Source organism: Oreochromis niloticus, linkage group LG11 (assembly GCF_001858045.2).
Source record: "Oreochromis niloticus isolate F11D_XX linkage group LG11, O_niloticus_UMD_NMBU, whole genome shotgun sequence".
In the NCBI taxonomy this organism is placed as follows: Eukaryota; Metazoa; Chordata; class Actinopteri; order Cichliformes; family Cichlidae; genus Oreochromis; species Oreochromis niloticus.
In genome coordinates this window covers 23,112,619-23,134,261 of record NC_031976.2, presented here as the reverse complement: position 1 = coordinate 23,134,261, position 21,643 = coordinate 23,112,619, and the positions used below count along the sequence as shown (strand labels likewise).

General features: G+C 40.6%; 1 protein-coding gene across 2 annotated transcripts; it reads right to left on the bottom strand.

The window, feature by feature from the left end:
- Nucleotides 1-2,072: 2,072 nt before the first annotated feature.
- iffo1b (intermediate filament family orphan 1b) lies at nt 2,073-21,345 on the bottom strand. Of its 2 annotated transcripts, XM_005455439.3 has the most exons (13): nt 19,970-21,343; nt 16,366-16,426; nt 14,909-15,004; nt 13,889-14,029; nt 13,604-13,788; nt 13,372-13,498; nt 10,955-11,047; nt 9,360-9,490; nt 6,907-8,785; nt 3,284-3,353; nt 3,084-3,135; nt 2,697-2,807; nt 2,073-2,414 (listed from the first exon to the last, which is right to left on the bottom strand). In XM_005455439.3, the coding sequence occupies exons 1-9, from the start codon at nt 20,956-20,958 to the stop codon at nt 8,686-8,688; spliced, it is 1,923 nt and encodes a 640-aa protein (XP_005455496.1). In that variant the 5' UTR covers nt 20,959-21,343; the 3' UTR covers nt 2,073-2,414; nt 2,697-2,807; nt 3,084-3,135; nt 3,284-3,353; nt 6,907-8,685. The 2 variants fall into 2 exon arrangements, with proteins under 2 accessions (XP_005455496.1, XP_025767535.1); XM_025911750.1 differs by lacking the exon at nt 10,955-11,047 and having other exon boundaries at nt 19,970-21,345.
- Nucleotides 21,346-21,643: the final 298 nt, after the last annotated feature.

Here is a 21,643-nt window from a genome sequence, read left to right as displayed (position 1 = left end):
AGTCCTGCCTCCTGCACTCCAAAAGTGAAATTGGGTAGTCATCACATTCAAAGAGTCTAACTTGTACTTTGAACAGAAATTATTTTATGTTTCTGTGGTGAATGTAATTAAAACATATACGATCTCCATGAAATTCAACAACTTAACACTCGTTAAACGTATTCTTGTTGAGATGACGCGATACAAGCTCGCAAGAGTGGTTAGTTGCTGGACTCGCGATATCACAAGATCACACGAGATTTTAAACAACAGGCAAATCACTGGAACCATGAATGAAACGAACCATGAACCATGAAATGAACCATGAATGAAACCAACTAGAAACGCATACACTCCACGTAGATGCTATTGCTATTTATTGTGGTTTAACCTGTCAGGGATACAAAATATAACAAAAATTCTGTATGAAGCTTTGTAATCATAGTTTTCCTACTTTTTAAGCATGGAGTGTATGATGGTGTGGTGGTTAACACTGTTACCTCACAACAACAAAGTCCTGAGTTTGAATCCACTGACTGGCGCCTTTCTGCGTGGAGTTTACACAGTGGTGTTGGCTCTGGCTAACGTTAGGTTAATTGAATTGATGATGGTGAATCTCTATTACCTGTGCTGGTTATCTTTCTCGCTGTGTTAGACTGGCGAAATGCTCACCACACCAAAGCACAACTCTTTAAATGAACTTAAAATAATCATGGAACGGATTTCCACATCAATAAATGTTTTTCTGTTTGCAGTAAGTCAATTGATTTAAGTTGGGCTCAACTGCAATAAATTAGTTGATTCATCATCAATTAATTAAGTTGGTCCAACTCAAGTACATAAAGATGGAATAACAAAATTACGTAATGCTAATCACGTGGGAATCCTTTCCATGATTTTATTATGTTCATTCAAATTGTTAGTTTTTTGAGTGTGTAAGAAAAAGCAGGTTTACTGAAACCACAGAAACTCAGAAGAGTCCCTGGAGTAACAAGCTGTGTGAAGCTAACCTACTGGCTGATGGGTTTTCTGCAACAAACTGAACAAACTTCATTTCTTTCATCTTCATTTCGTCCTTCATAGATTCAGTATAAAAAATATAGGAGTGCAGTAATATGCAGAAGTTTGCATCATTACCCGGTTAGATGATGGTTCATGATCTGTAATATTTAACAATCAGTCATCACAGATCAATGACTGGACAGTCTGCATCCATTTAACACTTTGGACGGTAAGACAGGTGTCGGGTTATGAAATAAATACAAGAGATTATTGTCACGATAACTATTTCAATAAAACGTATCTGGATGAAGCTTTAGACTGATTAATAAACAGCATTTTTTATGCAGTGATCAACCACACTGATAGAAATTTGCCTGGCATCTTTACACTGTCTGAAGGGTAATCTGTAAAAGTATCAACATAGTGTGAACACTCCTTTATGCATATTATTTCTTTTGTCATGGTCTGTGGATCCTTGTCTTTGACCCGTGGACAAAGTTTTGTGGAATGTTTCTGTCCTGTTTCATGGCACTTTGTGAATCTAGACAGAAAAAATTGAACTGTTGTCATGTCTCTATGTCATCTTTCTTTTCTCTCTCCTTTTCCCTCAGCTCTCTCACTCTGAGCCTGTTTCTGCTGGAGACCTTTGTCCGATTTAAAAGGGCGTTTTCTTCTTCTAAATATTGTTAAAGTCGTCAAAAGGAATGACTGTCTTGGGCTTTCTAACTATAATATTGTAAGGTGTTTATCTCGATTTAAAGTGCCTTCAGATGACTGTTGTTGGTGTTTGATCATATTTAAAACTCATCTGAATGTAATACAGGGAAGTGTTTGTTTTTACAAATAATAACTGCACGTGTTGTTGTTGCTCAGTTGCATCTTTTATTCATTCGTCTTTCTTGACATATTGCATGCAGCAGCTCTGCAGTGAAGCTTTTTGGCCACAGTTACTTTTTCTTAATATTTAAAACTGTGAAGTCACACATTTGGAGTTTTACATGATTATCATCATATTCTGTGGTGAAACTTTCTAAAATAAAAATATTTTGAAGTAGGGCTTTATCATGTGTGAAGAAGGAAATCAAAAACGCTTTGTTTTTCCTCTGCCATCATTCCCCCTGAAAAGCTAAATAGAGCAAACAGATTTCTGTGCCTTAATAGAAGTTTATGCTTTTTCTTTTTAGTGTGTAACTGTGGACAGACTTCCTTGAGCTCTTTAAACACACCTTCATGCTTACAACATCGCAGGAATCATGCTAAAAACATGCTAAAACACAAATCACTAAAGCATTTGTGTTTTAGTTGTCTGGCATCTTCTTCACAAGCCATGCAGTTTCCCTCTCGGGTCCACCTGGTGCATCTAAAACCATCCTCGCAGTCACATTTCATATCAGACGTACTGGTGCAGTTCTGAACCACTTTAAGATGAAACTCTGAGAAAGAGTGAAATAGAGATTATTATACTCATCACAGTGCATGTAGAATTACTATTAATGGTTTATCAGCTCTTTGTAGAAACTCAGAGATCATGGGTATATCACGATCCTGATGAAGTCATTAAAGGTAGAAATGACTCATAGTTTCTTTATTATGGTTCCAGTCTCCAAAGCAGTGCCATGGATTATCACTTCTTTATAGAAAAGATTATGAATATCTTCACACTCCTAACAAGGACGGATGAAATCATTAAAGGTGGAAATGTAAAGTTTCTTTACTAGGGTTGCAGTCTTCAAAGCAGCGATGGCATTCGTCTTCATAGTTCCAGTCAGTTGTGTATGTTCCAGCAGGACAGTGTTCACATGTTGTACAATCAGTCGAATACATACCTGTGAGAACAGAAAAAGCAAGTGCAAAGGCGTGCAGACTCGGAGTGCGTATCAGTGAAGGATGTGGTCAAACTTCACAAACTCAGCCTGCGTCATTTTTCATCAATGCAGAAAATCAAAACAACACACAGACAAGAAAGACCCATACTTCACACCACTGTACCTAAGAGAGTCATGTTTTTACAATAATTCTGAGTAAATGTAAACTGATGAACAAACGGCAGAATTTTAAAAATATTAACAGAAGCTCACATCAAGTTATCACACGCTTCCTACCTGCAGGGCAATAGTCACACTCTCTCCCACCAACTGTGTAGGTTGTCTTTGTCTGTCAACACAGATAGACATAAATCACTAAAATGAAAGTTCTCAGTAACTCATCATCCATGTCACGTTCACTCATGTCAACTATTTGTCTTATTTGACAAAAGTGTGTGCAGAAATTAAGGTAGATAGGTTAGAGAAGAAAGTCTTACCATGGGTAAGCTGAGCACCAACTGTGTGGATAACATCAGGAGGGCCACAGAGTATTGCACCAATCCCATTCTGTGGACAGACGTAAAGCTGCCAGTCATCTACAGCTTCTTTTGTTTTGCCAACTTCCTCAAAGTGTTCCTCACTCTTGTCTTTCTGTATCTTTCTCGGTCGTCTTTCTTTCTTTACCTGGTTACATATTCCTGCTTCCCACACTCTGACCCCTGCCAGCCTGCTAAAACTGACTAACATTTATGTGTCAAAGCCCTAAAGCCTCATCTTTTTTTTCCTTTTTTTTTTTGTATTACTTTTCCCTGGAACACTCTCTCACAGTCTGTTCTCTAAAACCTAAAAGAGAATTATGGATTTGATCAACTGGTCTCTGAATGCAATTGACACCCCTTTCTCAACGAGACGTTTGGGCTTGGGTGAGCCTGAGTGCTGAAGATATCTACCTATTCGGAACCATGGTAACAGGGTTCTGGCTGATCGGAGCTGGCTTGGCCCTGACTTACCGGAAAACTAAGGAAGCGGAACCGGCTGTTCAAACCCCCACAAGGCTGCCCGCTGAGATTGAAACGATGGGAAGAGGCGTGAGTTTCTCAAAATGGGCTCATTGAGTGCAGCACGGATAAGATCTTAGAAAGGCTTACGGCTGCCGTGAATACTCAGAATAAGATCTCTGAGTGCAGACTGGATTACATCTCGGAAGGGCTCGCTCGGCATAACATCTCTGAGCGTAAATTGGATAACATCTCGGGGAGGCACACTGTCGTGAGTTCTCAGAATCGGCTCTTTGGGCACAAGAATGACAACATCACAGAGCGCAAGTATGGCGAAGCTCGCGGCTCTCCAGCGGGAGATTGAGAGACCAGACTGTAGAACTGCTTGGAAATTCATATGAGCTGTTTGCACTAAAGTAAAAAGCACCATCACTCATGCGGATACCCCTTCGGCGCCAGCTGCGGTTGCAAGGCTGGAGCTGAACAACAACACCCTGATAACGACTGTGTTTTGACTGTTCTTCCCTTTCTATGCAAGGCCACCTGGGTTGGCTGGAAGACTGTTTACTTAGACTGGCAGGGCGAAGGACACTGTCTCAGCTGAACTCTGGACATACACACACACGCACACAGACATATATACACATGCAGACATACACTCATCCCTCCTCCAAACGCCTTCGACGCTTATTCCCTTCCGATGCTGACGGTGGATCAAGGAGACCAGCACATAGGCTGCAGGCCCGGATGTACTGTCTACATTGGCTGTCTCTCACCCTTTACCCACCCCTGTTGCTTGTCATGTGTTTCTTTGGTGTATTAAGAGTTTTTTTTCATGTGCTATGTGCAGAGGTGTCTTTTTTCTGTTCTCAAACTGATCTCCCTGTTGGAGCTCAGTCTGGGAGGAGTTTTTTTTTTCTCCTTATCTTTCCTCATGTGGTGCATTTTCCATTGTTATACCTCTCTGACCTGTCTTTCCCATGTGATGTTTTTGTGTAATGTATGTATGGTCGGAGGGTAAGATGGCGCTGCCATTGCGTGCAATAAGTCGGCAGCCTTATGAAATTTCCCCTTGTGGGACTAATAAAGGTATATCAAATCAAATATAAACTGTGACACCTGATGAAGAATATATAGCCAGAGTGAACCACTCGAATTTGCTTATTTGACAAAATAGAAGAGCAGTTTGTTTAATCCTATCTAAGTAATCTAAGGAGTTTGGAAACCTTCACAAACATATTTATATTTACTTTAGCTTTAAGCCAACTGTTGAGTTCATTATATATTAATATGGTGACATTTTCCATGTTAAATATTTCTATGTAGGTTTTAAAGAGTTTTAAGCGCTTTATATTTCCAAATTGAAGTCCTGGAAAAAATCCCTGTTTTACCATGTAAAATGTAAAATTTGAAATAAGGATAATCAAGGATAAAGGTGTTAACACAGGAACACTCCTTTTAGGTTTTGAGTTTAATGTTAAGATGGATAGGAAGAGTAAAATTATGGTCATCTCACCCCAATCTGTTCCAGCAGATGATTAAGTGGTTACTTAATGAGATTTGGATGATTCTATCTTTCATTTTTTGCTTCAGGGTCTTTATCTTGGTATAAAGTGCCTTCAGATAACTGTTGTTAGAAAAAAAAAAACTGTTGAACTTAATACAGGGAAATAACTGCACGCGTTGTTGCTCAGTTGCATCTTTTATTCATTCATCCAGCCTCTCTCGACATATTACATACAGCAGCTCTACAGTGAAGCCTTTTTCAGCCAAAGTTACTTTTTCTTGATGTTTAAAGCTGCAAAGTCACACATTTGGATTTTTAGATCAATAGTTCTGACTCTGTGGCATAATTTTCTTAAAAATTTTTTGTAAATAAGGTTTTCTGTTGTGTGAAGACAGAAAACAAAAACTCTTTTGCTCTCATCTGCCATCATTTCCACCGTGGAGTCTTCATTTAGCTCTGTTCTTTAAACACGAGTATATATTCAAAGCTATATTTCTGTTATGCATATAATATCAAAGCCATCATTTCACAAAAGCATTTGCGTTTCCGTTCATCTTCCTGAACTGAGATATTTTTACACTGACTTTACTTAGCATACGCTCATAAAGAAAGAGCACTACTAGGAAAGAAAACCTACACGATCATCAGATTCTGAATTTTTCAGGTGGTCACCATGAAAACACAACTCAGTTTCAGAAGTCATTTTGGTGGCGTTCAACTGAGAAAATATGAGATTTTACAGTTTGATCCTTCTTAACGTTGTGCCGGTAAGAGTCTTCTTAAAAACACTCGCTGACCAGACAGAAGGCCCATAAACATACACACTGGCACATGCATACATATAAATTCACTCAGTGCGTTAAAGTGTAACGGTACAAAGAGAGATGGTGTTTTATGCCTTTCACAATGCACCCGACGCCTGATCTTCTCAGATCGGCGCTCAGCTGTTTACAACTGCAACACATGCATGAGCTGAACTGCACCCTCCTGCTGAAACAAAGCACTAAAGTGAGTTATTTCACCTGGTTCGTCTACACAGAAGAAACAACACTATTTAAAACAGTGTCTGATAATAGAGGTGTGATGGCGGGGGCGTCCACCTGACAGCTGTGCGCTGTATGTGTTTTCCTACAAAGGAACATGTGGGTTAAATATGCCAATAGACATAATTAAAGTAAAAATGAGGTATGTGATGCGTTCACCGGCGACACTTTTTTTCATAAGGAGGAAATCTAAATGGAACAAATATAATAGTCTGTTTGCAGTAGGTCAGCATATTTTGTTTTTCAGGTTATACTACTGATTGTTTCTTATGGTACAGTTTTGCTTTGCTCTTCTTTTCTATGTGCAAAACGTAGGTTCACTTCTATACATCAAGCACCTTGGTGAAATAGCTTCAGCAGCTATGTTTAGTCTTTTTTTAAGCAATTTCCTGTTGATTCACAATCTAAATATTATTTTGGCACTCGGTGACTAACTTACATTATTACATGACAGCCTTTTTGTTTTTCCACTGATTCTGCTCAACCATGCAGCTTTACTCAAACATACAGCCTTCACTCTAATCTATCATAAGCATTACTGCTAAAAAACAAAGATTATTAACAACACTTACATGACCCTTGAGTGACTCTATCATCCAGTACTTTAGTCGGTCTTTGAAGTGCAGCAGACAGAGACTACGGTTATGTTCAAAACTAAAAAACAACTTCCTCGCGACACGGTGGTCATTGCTCCCTCACCTTTCCCGCAAACTACAAAGTTCAAAACAGACTACGGTGTTTGTGGTATTCCAGATGTGACTCATATGAAATGATTGGAGCTCCAACATCATCTACGACATCGTCAAGATGATCAATGTTGGAATTCTCTGTGAACAGCAGGGTGGTTTGGTCTGCCTCAGGCTGATACCATAAAGATGGTGATATAGACATGCGACTTACTACTGTGACTATGTTGTATTATTGTTAAAAGTTTTTGCATCTGCACAGGAAATATAAGCTAATTTGGCCATTTATTTACAGATTTAGGGTAAACGAATGTGTCCAAATGAGCCAAGGAACAAATCAGCCTCCGCTGTGTCACAGATGTAGCTCACAGGTTACGGAGGCCAAAATCTTGATTTCATTTTTTGGATTTTTTGCTTTTGCCATGTTATCCTTGACTAAATTCTGCATTATTTTTCTTTGTCAATGCATATCTTCTCCCACATCATTATAGAAACGGTGTTCTTGCACCAAATCGACCAGCTCAGTGGTCAGACGACTACTACTCATTTTTACGTTTTTCAAAATATTTAAGAATTTGTCACAAAAATTCTGATGAAAAATCTGCCAGGAGGCCCACAGCTTTCTTATAGCCAACATTTTACTGCCATTTTTCAAACAATGTGGTCGTCAAAGCGAACACATGTACACTTTCTGAACTGGAGGCATCCGAGTGAGAGGAGTGACATTCAACTTTCCCAATTAACTTCTGTTATATTTGATCAAGGGCTTCAGGAGAAGAATAGAAACAAACTCTTATATCATCTGGTTTAAGGCTTAGGAACACAAAACACCACAGATCTGAAGAGCAACTTCTCAGGATTTTAGTTTTTTTTTTTTTTTTTTAAATCACTTTGAAATGACTTGAAAATCTGAAGTTTTAAGGTTTTTGCATACATTTTCCTTGTTATCTAGAAAACACCTCACTTTATTGGAAGGAGGCCTGTTGGTAGTCAAAGACTCAACTCTGTTGCTCCAGTAAAAATGCACATAATGTTTCCGTTTTTCTGCTTTATCTTTAACTTTTCATTTATTGCCTCAGATTCTATTGCCTGTGATTCTATTATCGTTTATGCAAGAGATATGGTGAACTGTGAATGCAGCTGCAAGCCAGTAAAATGCTCTCTCGTGGCTTCTTATTAAACCTACATGTGAGGATAAAGATTCAAATTCAAAAATTCAGTGTTATATTATTTTAAGACTGAAGCTTCATTGTTTCTTGGAAATATTCCTGTAAATGTGAATTGAACTTTTAGAGCTTCAGTGACCATAAAAGCAGATCAGAGATGAGTTTAAGGTGCTTACATTATCCTTGTTTTAGCTTGTGTCCGTTTGTGTATAATGAATAAGTCATGCTATGTCTTCCTGTAACCACACTTACAGTCAGTTGAACCTAGGTCCTTCAATCTACTGAATCGTCACAAAATGAAGCACAATGACAGACTTCCTCGCTCAGTCACTTCCATCTCACTTTCCAAAGTGTCCAGAAAAAGAAATGACTCGTCAAATAAGTACGTAAACATGGTGTTGCCGTAGTCACGTAGTCAGCGCCCATTGTGTCGGTGTGGTCATGGATGCAATGGAGATCACGTGACCACGGCCGCTGTTAACGCTGGAGTGAGCATGTGTCATGTTCTCCCACTGCTCGAGGAAGAAGGTGGAGATACCGACGCCTTGTCGTTCTCTCTCTGTTCACTCTCCTCAGCGGGTGGAGGCACAGCAGACGGACTGAGAGGGGCAGAAAGAGAAATGCATCATTTTTTTTAGTAAAAACTAAACTCGCTCTACCCGTGGGTTCGGTAGTTCGCTATAATTTTCAGTAAAGGTTTTGATATAAAGTGCAATATTTTCAGATGGCTCAATATTATGGCTTTTAGGGAAATGGAGACAGTTGGCATAGATTTCCAGGTAATAAAGTCCAGCCAATTAAGCATAAAGCTTATTTATATTTAAAGCTAAATAAACATATAGTAAATAGTGTAGTCATAACTAAGTAATAACCATGTCTATCCATGTGTATAAACAGGTAACAAATCAAAATAAAGAAAGTTGAAATAATATAATGCATTTTGACAAAAGTGGATTATAATAATAACTTTAATAAAAACTCATAATTAAAGCTGAATACACCTATACTGTAATGTTTTATAACCCATTTAATAAATGTTTATTTTATTTTAAATAAAATATAAATTAGATATGCTGTATACACTGAAACTGTTCAAATAGGGTTTGTTTTTTTTTTAAGAAAGCTAAATAGATCAATAAAATCAACATTAAGTGTGTGTTTATGTGCGTGTACCTGTCTTCGCTCTGTGTGATGAGTCTCCTGCAGGTCTCCATCTGAACATCCAGGCCTCTCTTCATCGAGCACATCTCCATGTACTCGTGCAGGTGTCGGTTCATGTCGCTCTTAGCTGTGGCCAGTTCCAGCTACAGTCAGAAAACTGAGAGTTAGACTAAATCACTCCAAGAATACATAACCATGCAATCAACAGCAATCTAATAGAGGGTTTTTTTGTTGCCGTTGTTGTTCTGCTATGATTTTTTTTTTTTCACTACCTTGAGATGAAGAACACTCTTTGGTTTCTCATCTAAAAACAGCTAAAACATCATCTCTAAGCAACGCCAGGCTAACAGGTTTTCTACAACAAACTCTCTCCAAGTCCGCCTCTCTTTCGGTCTCACTTCCTCACCCATGCAGTCAATATCAAAACAAATGTGCAAAAGTGCACGCCTTTGCAAACAGACTCCCGTTAAATGAAAGTTTGCTATTTCTTTTATTTAACATGAGCACTTGTATAATCGCTCATTCAAAAATCAGTCACTGGATATTGTGAAAATCTTCAGGCTATAACTGAACTAAACGCAGTTTAAAGTGAGTTAAACTGCAGACTGCAGACATTCTGGATGTGTTCTGGCACCAATTCATGTTTAAATATTTTCACACACTTAAGTCCTTAAAGTTATTCATGGTGTTTAGAGCCTTTGGGACTAACATCACAGGTCCATTTGTAAACTGTGTCTAATCAGTGTGATTCACAGCTTTAGCTTCAGTTGGTGTCAGATGTAGTCTCTGTCAAGTTATAGCTGGGATTTAATAATCAAATGTAAAAAATTGGAAGGATCACAGGTTTATTACATAGTAAGTCACATTTAAGCTGGGTAAATGATGACTAGATCACTTCGGTTAAAAAAATATCCAGCTCCACTGGATTATAAAGGAATCTCTGCTCTCTATTTGCCCTTAGCCAGAGTAACTCATGCTATCAGCGCTCACTTGATGATGGCTTTTTCCATTACCCATGCACTGCTTAACCCAGTCTAAACATACTCTGACCAGCTGTTCTAAGAATTGAAAATAGAGTTTCCTCTCTCACACAGTAAATAAACCCATGGCTGGTTTCCCAGACAAGGACAGAGCTTAGTTAGTCCTCGACTATAAACTGTTTTCAGTGAAGCCCTTCATTTTATTTTTCTTTTCTAGTGTGGAAGTAGGCTTAGAGTTAGACTCAGAGTTTGTTAAACCTGCTTTCTTGAACAACCCTCTGACTATGTGCAGCCAAACTGCTCAGGTTTACATAAACTCATCTAAAATGTATGAAAGATGTAAAGAAAGTCCTTTAAAGTTCTTTACTGTTCAGTAAAGATTAAATTCAGCAAGGCAGGCTACTGCACCATTAAAACAAAGCATAGTAATAGTGTTTCACTTAATGCCAAGTGATAGTCATTATTTAGACATCGTATTGTCTTGTGAATGCAAGACACAAAAACCAGTGCAGGAGACATGATAATGTATGCAGCAAAAATGAAAGAACAAACTGCCAACATGTAGGATGAAGGAAGTTATTTAACACAGGGTGTTTAACATATAAAAGTACAGAGCAAGCGTCTGACCTCAATTTGGTCAATGGTCTCTTGGTATTCCTTCTCTCGAGATTTGAAAAGGCATTCTGTGTCATTAATCACCTTTTCCAGACAGTCCTCCTGCTGTAGACAAACACGGACATGGAAATTTACATGCGATGAAAGGTAGTCATAATCAGTTTAACGTGTGCATCATCAGACATCACCGCAGACACAGAACCATCAAAGCACAGCTGCTGCGGTGCTCCCATCAGCTCACATTTCACTGACTTATTTCCCATGGGAGAAAGAGCAGACTTTTCAAAGCGCACACAGCTGGTGAATGAAAACAAATACCTACATGCATTTCTTGGAAACAAACACCATGTACGCTAAATACAGGCTGGATTTGTGCGACTGTTGTTTTGTCCTGAATTGGCCTGGCCACAGCAGAGCACCGAAGGGCAGCAGACTGAGCTTTGAAGGACTCCACTCTGCCTACTGTTCTGGATAAAGTCCACTTATAACCACGCAAAGAAAAGAGTCTTTCAAATCTGAAGCAATAACATCAAACCATGTGCACTTAGAAATTACAGTGTGCTTCCTGTACTTTATAAAACTCCTTTATGTAGTGGCTTAAACAGTGTAAAGAGCTGAAATGCTGAAACGTTTTTTTAAAGTAACAATAGATATCAGATGTCTCCACATAACTGCATTCACACAGGATGAACATTACTTGGTGGGGCAGAGAGAATTTAGCAATTTGTCGCAAAAACACAGAGCATGACTATGACAAAAAGAGAGATGCACACATGTGCCAATTAAAGAAACAGTTTATTTTTAAACTAAAGAACCAAAGACAGAACTTAAACTAGCCATGGGATGTGTGGTCAGTATTGCCAGTGGTGTGAGAGAGAGCGTGAGTGAGGAAACGGCACATGCAATGTTGTCTCGTGCAATGCAACAAACCAAGATACAACCAAAATCTCAGAAGTGTCTCTGGAGAGGAAAGCCACACTGGCAGCTGAGCTCTGAGGACGTTTGTAGAGCACACTGGGCCCAGGTGCTGCCAGTCGTGCTAATTAGAAACCTGCCATACCGCCTCTCGGGCACCTACAGTACACGAGTGCTACACAGGCAGACTGAAATGCAGGTGGGGTGAGTGGGTCGTCTTGTGATGTTATCTGTGATTTAGTGTTTCAGTTTTCTTTGTTTTTCCTGCACCTTTTGCAGGTGCATGACAATTAAGAAACTCACTTTGACTGAAACCTGAAAGGATGATGAGATGCCAACATATGGTAATGAAAATTGTTCCGTCTTTCAGAAAGATCAACAGTTACGGTCACGTGAAAAACAAAAAGAAAGGACCGCACAGCCCTGTGAGAAACAAAGTACCCTGCGTGAATAAGCAGACTGGATAACCACCTTTAGCACAAATAACCTTAAGTAATTGTTTTCTATATGACGTTCTGTCTCTCACGTCCCCGTGGGGGAATTTTAGCCCACTCTTCTTCAAAGTGTTGCTTCAGTTTATTGAGGTTTGAGGGCACTTGTTTATGCACAAGTGTCTAACATCCCAGACCTGAGTCTGGTTGAGGTCTGGACTTTGATTGCACCACCTTTACGCTTTGATTTTACCTCTTCTGTTGCAGATTTGCTGCTGTACATGTCCTGCGGGATGACCCAATTTGGGCCAAGCTTCAGCTGTCAGACAGACTCTAGAATACGTTGGTATGCATAGGAGCTCATGGTCGACTCAGTAACTGCAAGGTGCCCAGCTCCTATAGCTGCAAAACAAGTTCATGTCACCCCCCCACCCCACTGTTCCTCCAAGTCTTGTGGTTTGTTCAGATGCAACTTTGCAAAACCAAGCTGTGCTACAATGGTTAAAGAAAATAGGCTTTCTCCTGGTAACCCTTACAAAAAAGCCATACTTGTTGAGTCTTTTTTTAATAGTACTGTCATGAACTTTAACATTTAATATGCTAAATGTGGCCTGTAGAGTCTGAAAAGTAGTTGCAATATGTCAGAGCACTGCACAGTCTGCACTTGGGGTGAATTTGCTCTGAGCTTCTGGGAACACTGCGGCAGTGTACTTAGTTCTTCACAGAAATGAATAGAGCCTTGTGAAAAAAGTTCTTTCTCACATGACTGCATGTGTCAGCTTACTATGTGAGGTCTATAACTGGTGACCACAGATATCTGTCAATTTCAGTAAAACACAGGCTTGTTTATGCTGTCTTGCAGAAAACAGTGATGGTGGGGTAACTTCTGACAGCCATAATCCCATGCAATTAGTGTTTTTAATATGCCACAAAGATGGCTAAAGGTAAATCTTTCAATTTTTAGCTTTTTTGAAGCCTCTGTATCTGTGTTTATAAATTAGCTCCTCTCTAGTAGCCACAGGTGAGCATTAAAATCTTCACAGAGAGTTCTCTCAATCTTCAACTTGAGTGACTGCTGCCTACCTCTCCCGGTGGGTGGGTGGGATCTGGAGGCAAAGTGCATCCTGGGAAATCCTCCCAAAGCAGCAGCGTCTCTTCAGTCTCCTCCCACGCCAGACTGTCACAGTCATCCTCAAACTCACATTCACGCCTGAAATTGTGTAAAAAAAAAAAAAAGTATGACTGCACACACACAAATGCACATGGCCTGAAAAGACGACTCGCATTACAGTAATTACATTTTCAGACCACTCACAGCTGGTTTAGCATCCTCTGCATCTCCTCATTGATCTGATTAGCAGCAGATCCACAGTGCTCCTCGTCTTTAACCACTGCTCCGTCACTTTCGGAGGTGCTGACGGGCTCGTCACACTCATTCCCGTTAAAGGACAGAGGGGTTTGTTTACGGCGGCAGTTTAGCGATGGTTGGTTATTAGGAACCTGCAGAAAAGTTCGGGTTTAGAGGATCTGACTAACAAGGAGACACTTGCTAAAAGCAGATGAAAAAAGAACCAGAGATGATGAGATTAAACAGTTTTACCTGATACATTTGGATGACGTCTTCACAGTTCCTCTGCTGGGCCACATCACACAAACGAGCAGTGATGTCGATCCTGCGGCAGATGTCCATGTCCACCTTCATCGCTTTCTCCTGGATTTTGCTGTCCAAATCTGACAAATTCTACAGAGACGATGGAGACAGGGACTGTACCAATAAGACTGATTATGACATAATAGTAGCACCATTTTCTTATACAGCACCCTAAAGATAGAAAATAAGAACCCTGAAAACTCAGGGGTGACCAATCCTCGGGCCGGTCCGTGACTCGTTTGGTACCAGACCGTGAGAGTTGAGGCTCAGTTGTGAAATTTATGGTTTTCAGGGGGGGTTTTATCGTTAAGTCGGTTTCCCTGGGTCTCTTCCCGTGTTGTAGTTGTGTGTCTTATTTCGAAAGAAATATTTATGCGTTACCGTAATGACCGGAGAGCATTAAGGGGCAGAGAGGAGGATGTTACTCTCAATGTTGCTGGTGCATTTCAGGAGGACGCTGCTAATAAAGTTACACAATTACAAGGCTGGGGACCGCTGCTGTAACTAAAGCAAGCTGTTTCACACATGAACTTGGAGAATCCTTCCTCACACGTACAACACAGCAGGAAATCTCCTGATTGGTTTACGTGGAGGTACTGCTTGAGCAGAGCGTGCGGGATGCAGAAAACATGACGACTACTCGCTAGCTATGAATTCACTGAACTATAACCCGCAGTACTCTCACGTCAGCACAAATTGTTGCATTTGGACAGCAGACTTTGCACTACGGAGTTGGCAGGTTAAAGAGTTGGGCTGGATGTTTGCGTTCTCACTGCCACGTTTATCCAGGTGATGTCTAAAAAAAGTTCAGGGCTTCAGTGTGAAAGCAGCTTATAAGGACAAACTACCAAGTGAATGTTTTGTAGAATAGGTGTGCGCTGCAGTTTATCTCTTACAACGCAGAGGGACATCTGATTACTGTAAAGAGCTAAAACTGTTTGTGATTATTATATGAATGTATGAGCTTACATTGCTCAGGAGCCCTTTGAAGACAACCAGCTCCGTATTCAGATGCTGAACCCTGCGAACCAGCTCATCCTGGCAGCCTTCGCTCTCCTGCAGGTCCTGCACACGCAAAAGAAGTCATAATGAACAAATGCACCGAACCACAACTGTCTTTACTGTAGTTTTTGGGTCACATTGTGCAAAAAGATTTTATCTGCAAAGAGCACATTCAAATCCTAAATGCATAATCACTTCTGGGAAGCTCTAAATGAGTCTGACATCATGGTAACCCTCAAAGTCTCCCCGCTGATTTATTCACACGTGCTGCAGTTACAATACTCATGAAGCAATTTTTTTTTTTTTTTTACCCTTTTGTGGGCTGAAAGTGCAGTGGTATTTCCTGTCAAATTGGGTCAGGTAAAGATTCCTCGCAATGGGGCACATACTCAAGAACACATATACAGGAAACCACTGGGCTTAGAATGAGACCTTTGCCATGAAGTCAACATTTGGGGGTAGGAAGCATTCATTTTGGGGGCTTTATCTGTCATCTCAGTGGTATTCATATTCTCCCTCTTAACTGTTACTGCACAAAAAAAAAAAAAGATGAATGTCACGGCTACTCTTCATCACGTACATGTAGACTAAAAGCAGACTTCAATCAAACACTAATGCTAATCAAGCCAGAACTGTTAGACAGCAAACTGAGTATTCATTTAATTTTTCAGCATTTCACTTTGGCTATATTTAAACTAAATTATGCCATAATGAATGGCTTCATTGTGGGGAAATGTGTTTATAAGGACACAGCTTCAAGAAGTACAGATATTGCAATTTGATGGTTGGCGACAGGCAGATAAAAATACAACTTTCATTTCCTTAAATGCATTTTGGCACTGTTAGCAGTGGATGGTTAAGGGGTTTCAGGAAAAAAGGAAATCAATTAAAAGAGAGTGCACTAGCCTTGTATGACTCATTGATAGACGCTAAAGAAGCTAATAATCATTGCCAGCAAAGAGAAAGAGGTCTGTGCTTGGCAAGATCAACAAACAGCTGCAGCACAATCTATATTAAACCAAACTAATCTGCCCTACTTCTCTCACTTTCATGAAACTATTTACCCTTTAACATTATTGTAAACAGGCCAGCGCAGCCTCAGCTGAAGCGTCTCATCCAGCATAGAATTTAAAATTTAAAGCGGAAGGATATGTCTTAACAAACATTCACACACACACACACACACACACACACACACACACATGTCTTTAATTCTGTCACTTCAGAGAACTCACATCAGTTTTCTGAGGGCTTAGCCTGACAGCAACCATTGCAGGTACTTGCCAAACTCTAACCTCATAATAACATATAATCATTTATAATATCGAGACTTTCAGTCCCCACAGTCTGACTATATAAACAGATTTATGTTCCCACAGCTTGAGAAATACAAGAACAGACAAAAAAAGGGTGCATAATGTTACCTCCTGTAAGTCTGCAATCTTCTGTTGCAGATCCATCCTCATAGTGTATTCCTCTTCCCATCTAGGAGACACACAGATAAGTTTAAGAAAGACATTAATAATCTTCTAGTTCATATCTTCTTGGATACAGAGATCAGAGACAAAGAACAAAAAATAAATTAGGTATTCATCAGATTTGCATCTCTTGACATTTAGAAAAGTAGGCAATGCTCCTGTGAATGAATTAATTCGGGAATTTCAAAGGCTAAAGGGGCTAAAAGTCAATTTAAAATGCACCTCTAACTACAACAATCGCATCCTTGATGATTGATTACATCAAGTGATTCAGCAATCCAGGATCAACCAAACAGAACAGACACATTCGACAGAAGATGGATAACAAGTTGCTTAACAGCAGCAATTTACTCTGCACTGACTGCTGAGCACCGCCTACCTAAAAGTGGAATTAAATCTGTGCTTTAACACTTTAACAGGCACTGGTGTCGATAAAAGGCTGAGCAGGCAACCACATGCTGCAGGGTTAAATGCAGTAGCCTGACTTCAGCTCTGACCTGAGGCCCTTTGCTCAGTCTTCCCAGTTTCCAGGCAAAATGCCTAAAATAACTAGCATATGTGTGACCAGGCATGTAGTAAAAGTAAGTAAAGATGTACTAGCTTAGATTTGTTTCAAACTAAATGTGAAACATGGTCACTGTCTCAGTTTTGGTGTTGATTAATGGCCAGAAAAGTGTTTTTGCAGAGTATTAGATTGTTACAGTGAAGCTGACCTTTGACCCTTTGGATATAAAATTTCATCAATTTCACCAATTTAATTATTGTATGAAATATTGTTATTTTATAATAAGTGTAGGAATTCTTCAGTTAACTAAATCCATTTTATTCCCAACGCCACACGAATGGGATGGAGTCCTGGAATCAGGTCACAATGGTCCTGAAATTTGACCTCTAATATCATTTCATGATCATTTTTATTCGACCTTTTGTCCCAGAAGTAAGAATATGATACAGACGACCTGAAAATATTTTCTACCTCCACTGGAATCCGTCCCATAAACAATTTTTTAATTTCTAAAACATCAAAATTTACATTACATCTTTTTTTTTTCTTTTTAAAAAGGTGGATATGGTCCAGGAAGGTCAATAAATCGATCCTCGGCTCTTCCTGTCCATGTCTTGAAGTATCCTTGGGTAAGATACTGAACCCCAAGTTAGTGTGGGTGTAAATATTTGATAAAAATGCTTAGGCTTAGATAAAAGTACTGTGTGAATGAGACCTGGAGTGCTCAAATTAAGAAGATAGGCTGTCATTTATCTGCACAAAAAAGCACAACTAGATTTCAGTCTAAGTGTTTGAGTCTCACACTAAAATCAGTTTACTGCAGTTATATTAGAGATAATAAAAAAGGTGTTCGACTGAGTGAATCACCGATCCCTCGCGGGCCAACTCGCTGATGCATCTCAGACGATTGTGCCCGTGAATCTGATCTTTAACACATTTAAAAGCCCGAGCAGAGACCGCTGCGTGTGTGATCTCAATTTCTGTGATTTCATACCACAAGGGGAAATTCACTCACTGCAGTCTGCAGCCTCTTATAGAAAAGCTGTTTAAAATGCAGAATGCTGCAGTACAAGAATCCCTACAGGGAATACTAAATCTGAAATAAACTGAGTCATGAAACAGGGGTTGTTGTTGTCGTAGCAGGTGCTTGTTTGATCAGTAAGGAGAGCGCGCACAGAAAACTGAGAGGCACTTCCTTCTGCAAGCCAAGCCCCCCTCCACCAGTTACATCTTGCAGTGCATGCTGCATTGCAGATACAGTATGGAGTGTAGAGAGGACGACGGTGCGCAGTGGAAGGAAGAGAGTGTGAGAAAGGAAGAAAAGGTGCGACTGTGTCGGTTTTAAAAGAGAAAGAAAATGTGAGCTAGAGCGTGTGGTTGGCAGAGTGAGGGGGGGTTTTTTGGCAGTGACAGAAGGAGGGTAACGGGGGAGAGACAGTTGTCCTTGAATAAAATAAAAGAACAGTGCGGAGAGCTAGAGGAGGGTAAGTCTGAAAATTAAAATACACCACAAGCTGCTTTAGGTTGGAGTTTACAGTAAAGGTTCTAAAACAGATATGATAATAATAAGATAACAAGCATTACATTATAAAATGGTATTAATATTTTAAAAGCTATGTAAAGGCCATGAATCTAAGAGAATAAGTTTCACATGAAGAAACATTTTGTGACGTCCTCATTTGTCCTGAGGTAAACTGAAGGGGGCTGCAGAGACCCCTCAAAACAACTCATTAGGGGAGGAATACTGATTTTAAGACTGAGAGGGTGTGTGAAGCCCCTCGATTCACAAATAAAATGTATATATGTTTGGACAGCAGGCTGGGAAATGAGGCACACTAGTGTCTCTACAGACAGAGAAAGCATGCGTCTCATCTGTCTCACACTCTCTGGATTGTTAAAGTCGTCAATGTGCTTCATACACAAAGAGCCCACAATACTGTGCTCAGGATCTCCGCTGTGAGGAATGCATGGCTGCTCATTTGGATATAATCTGAGGGAATTTAATGATGAATGCGCAAATGACCTTTTGGAGTTAACAAATAATTACAAATAATACACAATCCGCCAAAACTGTTGGACAAACGTCAAATTCACAATAGGATTTATGCAGTTTTAGATGTTATTGCTAAGCTTTCTGGATAAAAGATCAATCACATTGTTCCATATTAGCGATTAAGTGATGGCCACATACACAGACAGCTGTCTTTCTAAAATGGAGATCAAAGCATCCATATTTGAATTGGTGATGTCATCAGATAAAGTCGCATGAGCTCACAGCAGCATTTGGATTACACAATCTCATATTCTCAGCAATGGTTAATCCACTTCTACTCATCCATCTCACTTTCACAGAATAAGAGCTGATGCTTGTTATTCTGCATCAGAACCCTCAGATATTTAGTTGATTGTTGATAAGCTACAACCAGTAAATGTTCAGCATAAAAGATTGGTTCTTACTTGAAAGACTCCACAGTTTAAAAACACTCGGATAAATGTCTGCAGCACTTGTGTAAGGACATCTATAAGAATACATTCTTTTAAAGATAATAAACAATGAGACATGATCTTCTCTTTTAATATAAAAGAATGGGTGTTTATGTGTATTATTTAAATAATATTTGCTAATATGTCAGTATAACAACTTTTAACTCTAAAAGCTAAAACTGATGTTGGCATCTGACCCATAAAACGTGTCCAATCTGTGCTAAATGTTTGGTTGCACAGAGGGCGACCATTAAGCTTTGACCTTGATTCTACTTCATGTTTGTCCCCTGAGGTGTTAATATTTTTAGTGTATTTGTAGCAGCAGCACCTGCCTCTGTGGTGAGTCATGTGATGAATGCAGTTCCAGGCCTGAAGTGATTGATGTAGACTTTTTGTGCTGACTCTGTGGTGTTGCAGGAGACAGCTGGTCTACAGCTGTTCTGCTCACTTCTCCAAAGTAGAGCATTACATACACTCAATAAAGCTACAGAGCAATCACAAGATTTATTTATTTTTTTAATTGCCCTGAAGGAACTGCAATAAAAGGTTTGGTCCATTTACCTGCGTTTATACTCATCTCTCTCCCTCTTCACTTTAGCCAGGACATTGTACAGGGCTCTTATCTCGGGGGTGATGGTGTCAATCTGGACACCAACTCCATCCGGGTGCACCCAGGATACTCCTGGGCTGGTCAGACGCTCAGCACCGGGGCCGAACTTGCGGGTGTGGTTGTAGGACCAGATTGTGCCCGGAAGGAACCGTGGAGGAGGGTTGGTGGAGGCTCCCGGACCTGTGCTGTTGTTAGTTCCCGTTTTAGAGCCAGATCCCGGGGAGTCCACACAGGGGGAGGATAGGCTGATGGTGATGGCTGGGTTACAAGCGGCATTTGTTTGTGTTGCACTCGAGTTTTCAGAGGCTGCAGGTGGCAGGGCTGGCGCGAGAGGCGTTGTGAACAGTGTCGTAGGCCTCCTGGCTGAGTTGTTGGTGTTGTGGAAGGGCAGGGAGCCGGGCCTAAGCTGTATCGTTCCGACAAATCCCGTCTGCACGCTTACCTCCTGGGTGTGCGCCTGGTTCTCACAGCATCCACCTTGGCAGCCCTTGTTGGCGTCCAGCGCCTGCTGCAGCTGCTTCTCCAGAATCTTATTTCTGCGCTCTAATTCGTGCACTTTAGCCAAAAAGCATCTGAAGCGCAGGTTGAGAGTTTTGAGGACGCTGATGTTGGAGCCCAGGTCGTTTCTGAGAGCCATCGCAGCAGGGGGATGCGGCACAGGGCGGTGCTGATAGTGGCTGCTGTGATGGATGTAAGATGAAGACTGCGAGGGTGCGGTGAAGTCAGGCCCCGCCTGGTCAGGCCCCGGGCCGGGCTGCTCACCCAGTAGAAGGGACGCCGGGTCCGGTGCACCGAAAACAGCGTCGGGAAGGAGACCTGAGGGAGAGTCCGGGTGTCCGGGCGCCTGGTTCTGCTGCAGATGCTGTTGGAGATGCGCGTTGGCCCCCAACAAAGGATTCATGCTATGGTATGGAAAACTGAAGCGCTGCAGATCTGGCATGAACACGGACAGGAACTGGCTTGCTACAACAGAATATTTTTATAATGTAGATAATACGAAGTCTGACATCCAGGAACGGCGTGCGCGCAAAACGCCTATAGCCCCGTTCACTTGGTTATATAACTGTTTATAAATAAGAATCTTATCCTTAAAGCCCAAAGGTCTTAACGTCGGCTGATGGATCAGTGCTCTCTGACGATCCACAGAAAAAAAACAGCCTAAATCAGGACAGATGGATTTGGAGGAAGACTACAGAACACTGGACGTGCGCGTCAGCGTGATGCTTTGCAAAATAAATGTAAAATAAATGAAGAAAAAGCCGCAGAGCATGAATGAATAAGAAAGAAATCCGGCGTCTCCGCGTTACTGAAGTTCTGGCAACAAGCTGTGACCGCAGGCAGGAGAAAGCGCTGCGGGATTGGAAGATCCGTGTGCCGTAAATACGCGAATAGAGGAGCCTTAATTAACTGTTTGCTTTCTTGTTCACATTTGAAATCATTAGCCAAGCGCCAAACAAAAAAAACATTAGAGGATTTAGTGAAACTGGACTGAACCGTGACGTCAGACCTGGAAGTCACACTTTCACTGTTTTGTGGTCATTTTAATTTAAGTTAGAATTAGTCCAGTTTTTTTAAAGAGTAATTCAACTTTGTTTATTCTTATTAAATCTGATGGAGAGTTAAAC

What these genes read in the sequence shown, in the direction of transcription:
- iffo1b (XM_005455439.3), bottom strand. Translation starts at nt 20,958, where the DNA reads ATGCCAGATCTGCAGCGCTTCAGTTTTCCATACCATAGCATGAATCCT. An exon ending in AGAGATGAGTATAAACGCAG is followed by an intron (nt 16,427 to 19,969) that starts GTAAATGGACCA and finishes TGTGTCTCCTAG; the next exon opens with ATGGGAAGAGGAATACACTA. An exon ending in AGATTGCAGACTTACAGGAG is followed by an intron (nt 15,005 to 16,365) that starts GTAACATTATGC and finishes TTGCGTGTGCAG; the next exon opens with GACCTGCAGGAGAGCGAAGG.